This window comes from Cetorhinus maximus, chromosome 15, assembly GCF_964194155.1.
Source record: "Cetorhinus maximus chromosome 15, sCetMax3.hap1.1, whole genome shotgun sequence".
NCBI lineage: Eukaryota > Metazoa > Chordata > Chondrichthyes > Lamniformes > Cetorhinidae > Cetorhinus > Cetorhinus maximus.
Genome location: NC_135893.1, coordinates 73130733 through 73138884, shown reverse-complemented (window position 1 = coordinate 73138884; position 8152 = coordinate 73130733). Strand labels below are relative to the sequence as shown.

At 38.9% G+C, this 8152-nt stretch overlaps 1 protein-coding gene and 1 long non-coding RNA gene across 6 annotated transcripts in view; one reads left to right on the top strand and one right to left on the bottom strand.

Moving 5' to 3' along the window:
- Nucleotides 1–238: 238 nt before the first annotated feature.
- Nucleotides 239–8152, bottom strand: part of LOC144690811 (uncharacterized) — a 75321-nt gene continuing 67407 nt past the window's right edge. For 3 of the 5 annotated variants that reach the window (XM_078558641.1, XM_078558640.1, XM_078558643.1), the window contains 2 exons: nucleotides 3385–3442; nucleotides 239–1940 (listed from right to left, as the gene is read on the bottom strand). In XM_078558641.1, the coding sequence (XP_078414767.1) occupies nucleotides 1866–1940; nucleotides 3385–3442 (133 nt within the window). In that variant the 3' untranslated portion in view covers nucleotides 239–1865. The remainder of the gene's footprint in view (nucleotides 1941–3384; nucleotides 3443–8152) is intronic. The other 2 variants (XM_078558642.1, XM_078558644.1) reach the window with 1 other exon arrangement.
- Nucleotides 3456–8152, top strand: part of LOC144690813 (uncharacterized) — a 111130-nt gene continuing 106433 nt past the window's right edge. The window contains exon 1 of the long non-coding RNA XR_013578972.1: nucleotides 3456–3750. This is a non-coding gene — a long non-coding RNA (uncharacterized LOC144690813). The remainder of the gene's footprint in view (nucleotides 3751–8152) is intronic.

Genomic DNA, 8152 nt, shown 5'->3' with positions numbered 1-8152 from the left:
CTCACTTTGAGGCTCATGAAGAATTGTAAGCATGTGTTTAGTCTGATTATTTTAACTCCATGACAGCGCACCTTCTACTAGAAAAACTTCCATTTTGTTCTATATTCCAAATAAGTGGAGGGTATTACTGCACATTACTATCTTTTAGAATCAAAGTAGCATAGTAATGGTACCAAGCAGCTAACCACACAAAATATTTTCCAAACTCAAATGTAATTTCATACACAAGTGATGTGCAGATTTTCTGAAGAAATTTATTAAATGAATACATTGAAAAACAGATTTTAAAAAGACATGAATGTCACAGAACCTGTAGAAAAATATACAAGGTTTCCCTATAAAAGATTGAAACAAGTTTTTTTTTAAGATATCAATTGCAAGTTTGATCTCCTGTAGCTAAGGGTTTTCTTTTTGCAAGCAGGCCCAGGTTTTGTTACTGTACCAATGCCAAAAAAACACGGCACTGAAGGCTGGTACGCCACACCCATATGCAGAGGCTGCCAGCAACCACAAAACATAGAGGTATTAAAAGATATTCTGTGGCACATAATAAAAACAAGTTGCACATGTATTTTTCTAAAGGTTAAAGATGTCATTCTCTTAAAAAGTCCTCATCACAGAATATCCTTTAATTATGGAAGGCACCAAGTTAGTAAATTCATTTTGCAGAACCTTGACTGAAAGAAAATGTAAACTCAAATCAGATCGATACAAATATGGTGTTCTGAGCACAAAAAAACTATTCAAAAATAGAAATCACAAGTTTTGGAAAATCTCAATGCAGTATTTTAAAAGATTTTCAAAGGTAAACTTTAACTGGCTATTCTATATTGCAATGTTAAGGGAGAATTAAATGAAAAAGGCCAAACGAAGTTCAGGAAACAACAGTGTCAAAATGGTGCACGCAGCACTGCTCTGCTGATAGGGACCACCCTTTCACTAACAGAGGGTTGCAGAAAGGCAGATTTAAGTCAATATAATTTGAACATTCTGTATTACAATTTTAGCCAATACAACATTAAAAAAAAAAATTAACATGTGAAAAAAGGATCCTCGAAAGGATTCTATAAAATTACAATGCCCCAGGATTTTATTTGCACAGCACCAAGTATCAATCACTGTTGTATACAATATGCTGAACTTCGTGCACTGAATGAGACAAAATGAGTTGGGCTTTCTAGTCAATCTGTCCTTACCAGTATTAGAAAACATTACTAAAATAATTCAGAGCAATGAACGATTCCCACTCAAAGTTAGTTAATGAGCGCCTGAAATGAGAATGGCAGATTTGGCCTATGTTTTCTAACATCTGCTTTATGTACAAGTTAATTCTATGAAACCAGGTATAAACATACCGTACTTTGTTTTTTTTCTGCTTTTAGAGAAAATATCAAGTAAATATAAGACAATTTCTTATTGGGCCAATTGGATCTCCCCACACCCCAAATTCTTACACTAATTTTTTCAAATGCCTCTGACTATTGGAGCACAATATATTTAACCAGGTAACACAAAGATAAATAATTAGGAGGAAAATAATTTTATTTACTGGACCCCTTAACACCAATATTTTAATTGTTTTCTAATTTAAAAAAGGGGTTGATGTCCTTAAGGAAACTCTATTTACGAACAGCGGAATAATGTCAAAGCTGACTGATATTTTTAAAAAACTGTAGGATTTCCATTTGTGTGTAGTTTTCATGGTTGTATGATCATTTAAAATGGAGATATCTGATCATTGTAATAAGTCATGTAAGGAGCAAATGTCAGTCATCGGTTTCCAAATATGCATTGCTGTTGTAATCCACATTTTCCAGTGGTCATCGCTTTGGGTATGTTCCAGAATGAGTCAACATTTTTTTCTCTTAAATTAGCTGGTTTAATTTATTCCGTAACTCTACAAATGGGGCAGTGTTCAGCATTTCCATGGCTGGAATAACCTGCAGCAACGAAGAAAGAAAAATGATAGATATTATTCTTAAAATGATTGGGCTGCTATAATATTTCAAATGAAACAATGTTTAACTCCCAATGGAAGTCCAAGGACAGGAAAGCGGTTGGGTGACCAGATGCCCCAGTTTTGCTGGGACAGTCCCGGGCTTTCACTAAAAATCCCCGTGTCCCGGCAGTTTCCTTCAAATTGCTCAAATGTCTCAGTTTTCCACTCCCCCGAGTCCCCTCCCCTTTAACCTTCTCCTCTCATTCCATTCACTGTTGGCAAACCCAAGAAAACCCTCTCGTGCTGGGTTGCGCCGGGGAATTCGGGATGTTGCCCACTTGCCAACCTTTAAGAGGCCGTGTTGGGATGCTCCCACGGGCACAGAAAATTCTTCTCACTGGCATCCAGAGCTGGGTGGGAATCAGCCTTTGGGTGATGACAGAAGATCAACAGCGGTGTCCACCAACAGGAAGCTGCACTTGATGAGGTAGTTGGATGGCGCCTGCCTGTAAGCTATCAATCAGTGATGAGGAAGGCGGCAGACAAGTTTGGCTGAGCCATGGCATGTTTAACTGGATTTCTCATTGAAAGATCGCATGCTTTCCTGCACTAGCAAACAAAATCTCCCGCACCTGAAGTACGTTTGCTAGTTTAAAACACAGCTTCTGGCTGAAAACGTCCATTGTTAAAACAGTGTGCAAATGAAAATAAATAAGGCTTTTAATTGGAGATTGGTTTTACCACTGTGCATTGCACAGTAAAATTAGACTGGAGTAAAGGATTCTGGCTGGAATCTGGTGACAAAGTAAGCTTTGGTTCAGTTTTTTTTTAAGAAAATGAGGCAGAAATGTCATTGAAAAAAAAGCCTGTGGTTTGCAACTGCTGTCTTCAATAATTAGGAGTCTTACTTTGGTTGCCAACTCTGGCTGGACTTATTATGAGAGATGTAATCACACAACTTCCTATGTTCAACAAGCCCTCCTACAGACTCCTGACATGTTGATTGGCCAATGGCAATCATTATAGAGTCCCACCTTCCCAAGGCTTTTCAGTGTGTCCTGGTTTGACTTCTGAAAATCTGGTTACCCTAGGTTAGAAGGTGGTCCACTTCAACTATCTACTTTGTAACGGTAGGACATAGGTTTGAAGCCAGGAATTGCCCCAGTAATACAATTACTGGGATACACTCTAACAAGCTGGTTATATAACAGCATGCTGAAAGGCTGCTTGACTGCCCTCTTGGCTATCCTTGGTGTGTGACATGGAAAATCGAGAGCAAGGAAGGTAATGAAATAGCAATTCTGAGGCTCAATTATAAGGGAATTGAATATAAATGTAGATTCTAAAGTATCATTATGTAATCACCCAAATTTCCTTCCCTCCCAAAAACTGTAACGTGCAAAGAATTTGACAACATTGATTTTTAATTTCAAGTACAAACATACCTTACTTTGTAGAAAACTATGGAGTGTTTGTGTCCAGAGACATTCCTTGTTTTTGAATCTGTGGAAGAATATGGTCACAAGTTAGTAAATTTACTTGCTGCTTAAAGTTACTTTAGGAACTAGGTGGTGGAGATTTGAGATCTCTTGTGATCCAAAATCACATCTAAGCAAGTTAATGGCATGAAAAACTCTTCTGTCTGCCAGCTGTAAGACCTTATATGTAATGAGTTTGGCCAGTCTTAAATCATGATATCTACAGTAGAAGCCTGGCACTAATACCACCGTGCCTGACTGTGCAAACAGAAAGAAGTTAGTCAACAAATCACCACATACTTGTAAGATCTTGCAAAGAAACACAGATTTTTGGTGAGTGAAAATACATACCTAAAAAAAATGCAAAAGTTTTATTGCAAAATATCAGCTCAGAACAGGTAGGCATGACTGGAAGGATGAATAAAAACATTTTGCTGGCCAACAAGTGTTAACAAAGATGTCGCAAGTATTGAAAGTGAACATAGCAGGGTTATGGAAATTAAATTATATTTGCCATGATGGGAGAGGGAATGCATTGTACAAATTAATTTCTATTGGCAAAATCACTGTTTCAATCTCCATCATTTGCACGTTTAAAAGACAAAGTTCACAGAATGTGACAGCACAATGTAAAACAGAAGAACTTCTAGACATGAAAACTTTTTATATAAGGAAGTTGCATTTCATTTTGGGGGAAGAATTCTTCATGAGTGAACAAGACCAGTTGACCCTTCAGCCTGTTATGAAACTATCATATTTTTCATAATATTATTGTGGGGCACTGTAAAGTCGGCTTATGTTTGTATATGGATGGTTCTGTGTGGCTGATTTAATTAGAGGCGGATAGACTGCAAAGTTGAAATTATGAAAAGAGTTAAGTGTAGAAAGGGCATTTGAAATGCTAATGCATGAGCTAGGCTAAAGTCAGCAGATAGAGTGTGAATGAAATTTGCATTTTAAGATAAGTGGAGAAGTGTTTGGTTTTCGAAGAGACTTGGTAGGATGTTTACAATTAACAAGATAAATAAGGCAGGTTATTACACTGATTTTTCCAAAAGGGCTGGCCACAATGACAATATAAAAAATGTTTATATTATGGGAAAAGTAAACTCCAAAGACATGGGGGAACAATGGGATTTACAGATTAAAGAGGAAGAAATATATTTAAAGAAAGATTGGAAGGCTTTGGGTGTGGCCATGCAATATCTGAAAGGTACACCATGTGAAACAGACTTGGGGTAAAGCACCTCTAGCCACTTTGCAGAAGTCTGATGTTCCAGTAACCAAAGTTGTGTCAAAAGCCTTTGGAATTCCATTGTCGAGTGGGTGCTTGTGGTAACATTACTGGATTGTCGCTTTAAATTTAAAATCTATTTTGGATCGTTGCCTTAAAGGGGGTGTGTAGTTGGGCGTCTGGATAATTAGGAATTTGGGGAAGTTATAATATTAAGTAACTGTGTAATTGTAATCTTGTGTGTGTGTTTTATTCTTTTTTGTTGTTGATAAATATTTTGAATAAATTTTTAAAATCTCTAAAGGTGTTAGTGGACTCAGTGCTTCTGAATTCAGTGCACTAACCTTCTCGTAATAAATACAAATTGCAAAACTATTGTGATAGTGTGGCCAAGTTTCCCTGTGAATATTTCCACTATTAAAATAAAATAAAAAATTAAAATATGAAATAGGTTCTTGATTGGTAAGGGGATCAAAGGTTACAGAGAGAAGGTGGGAGAATGGGGTGAGAAACTTATCAGCCATGATTGAATGGCGGAGCAGACTCGATGGGCCGAATGGCCTATTTTCTGCTCCTATGTCTTATGAATTTGGTCAGCCTGACAAATATCACTTGCCATATCATAACATGTCTTTTCTCTAGACCAAGGGGTGACCCTATGGTCTTTAAAACAATGAAGGAGTTCTCTAGGTTAGATGTGGTGATACATTTTCTATGTGTGGGAGTCCAAAACTAATGGGTCGTAAGTATAAGGTAGTCACTAATGAATTTTAAAAGGGAATTCAGGAGAAGCTTCTTTACCTAAGAGTGGTAAGAATGTCAAACACTATCACTTGGAGTTGAGCAGAATACTAATTAAGAGAAAAGCTAGAAAAATACTAGCTTATAGAAGGATATCTTGACTGAGATGAACTAGAGTGGAAGGTGAGTTTTATGGAGCATAAACACCTCAGGGCTGAATGGCCTGTTTGTAAACAGGGTGAACAGCCAGTGGTTGTGGTACACATTGGTACAAACGACATAGGTAAAAAAAGGGATGAGGTCCTAAAAGCAGAATATAAGGAGTTAGGAAGTAAGTTGAAAAGTAGGACCTCAAAGGCAGTGATCTCAGGATTACTACCAGTGCCACGTGCCAATCAGAGTGGAAATAGCAGGATATATCGGATGAATACGTGGCTGAAGAGATGGTGTGAAGGGGAGGGTTTCAGATTCCTGGGGCATTGGGACCAGTTCTGGAGGAGGTGGGACCAGTACAAACTGGACGGTTACACCTGGGCAGGACCGGGACTGATGTCCTAGGGGGAAATTTGCTAGAGTGGTTGGGGAGGGTTTAAACTAAAATGGCAGGGGGATGGGAACCTATGCAAGAAGTCAGAGGAAGGGGAATCAAAGACAAGAACAAAAGACAGAAAGCGGAAGAAGAAAAGTGATAGAGAAATCAAGGGCAAGAATCAAACAGGGACTCAGTGAAAAATAGTGGGAACGGGACAAGTGATGTTAAAAAGACAAGCCTTAAGGCTTTGTGCCTTAACGCAAGGAGCATTCGCAATAAAGTGGATGAATTAACCGCGCAAGTTGATGTAAACAGGTATGATATAGTCGGGATTATGGAGACATGGCTGCAGGGCGACCAGGGATGGGAGCTGAACATCCAGGGGTATTCAGTATTTAGGAAGGACAGACAAAAAGGAAAAGGCAGTGGAGTTGCATTGCTGGTTAAAGAGGAAATTAACGCAATAGTGAAGAAAGATATTAGCTCCGACGATGTGGAATCTGCATGGGTAGAGCTGAGAAACACTAAGGGGCAAAAAACGTTAGTGGGGGTTGTATATAGACCCCCAAACTGTAGTGGTGATGTTGGGAATGGCATTAAACAGGAAATTAGAGATGCATGTAATAAAGGAACATCTGTAATTATGGGTGACTTTAATATGCATATAGATTAGGCAAATCAAATTAGTAATAATACCGTAGAGGAGGAATTCTTGGAGGGTATACGGGATGTTTTTCTGGACCAATACATTGAGGAACCAACGAGAGAACAGGCCATCCTCGACTGGGTACTGTGTAATGAGAAAGGAATAATTGGCAATCTAGTTGTGCCTTGGGGATCCCTTGGCATCCCTTGGGGATGAGCGACCATAATATGATAGAATTCTTCATCAAGATGGAGAGTGACGTAGTTGATTCTGAGACTTGGGTCCTGAATCTTAATAAAGGAAACTACGATGGTATGAGGTGCGAGTTGGCTATGATGGATTGGGAAACATTACTTAAAGGGATGACGGTGGATAGGCAATGGCAAACATTCAAAGAGCACATGGGTGAACTGCAACAATTGTTTATTCCTGTCTGGTGCAAAAGTAAAACAGGAAAGGTGACCAAAACATGGCTTACAAGGGAAATTAGAGATAGTATTAGATGCAAGGAAGAGGCATACAAATTGGCTAGAAAAAACAACAGACCTGAGGATTGGGAGCAGTTTAGAATTCAGCAAAGGAGGACCAAGGGATTGATTAAGAAGGGGAAAATAGAGTACGAGAGTAAGCTTGCAGGGAACATAAAAACTAACTGTAGAAGTTTCTATAGGTATGTGAAGAGAAAAAGATTGGTGAAGACAAACGTAGGTCCCTTACAGTCAGAAACAGGGGAATTTATAATGGGGAACAAAGAAATGGCTGACCAACTAAATACTTTGGTTCTGTCTTCACAAAGGAGGACACTAATAACATACCAGAAATGTTAGGGAATGCAGGGTTTAGTGAGAGGGAGGAACTGAAAGAAATCAGTATTAGTAGGGAAATGGTGTTGAGGAAATTGATGGGATTGAAAGCTGATAAATCCCTGGGGCCTGATAACCTACATCCCAGAGTACTTAAGGAAGTGGCCCTAGAAATAGTGGATGCATTGGTGGTCATCTTCCGAGATTCTATAGACTCTGGAACAGTTCCTACAGATTGGAGGGTAGCTAATGTAACCCCACTATTTAGAAAGGAAGGCAGAGAGAAAACAGGGAATTATAGACCAGTCAGCCTGATGTCGTTAGTGGGGAAAATTCTAGAGTCCATTATAAAAGACTTAATAGCTGAGCACGTGGAAAACAGTGGCAGAATCGGACAGAGTCAGCATGGATTAATGAAAGGGAAATCATGCTTGACAAATCTGCTGGAATTTTTCAAGGATGTGACTAGTAGAGTTGATGAGGGGGAGTCAGTGGATGTGGTTTATTTGGTCTTTCAGAAGGCTTTCGACAAAGTCCCGCATAAGAGATTGGCGTGCAAAATTAAAGCGCATGGGATTGGGGGTAGTGTATTGGATGGATAGAAAACTGGTTGGCAGACAGGAAACAAAGAGTAGGAGTAAACGGGTCTTTTCCCGAATGGCAGGCAGTGACTAGTGGGGTACCGCAGGGATTGGTGCTGGGACCCCAGTTATTCACAATATATATTAATGATTTATATGAGGGAATTAAAAGTAATATCTCCAAATTTGCAGATGACA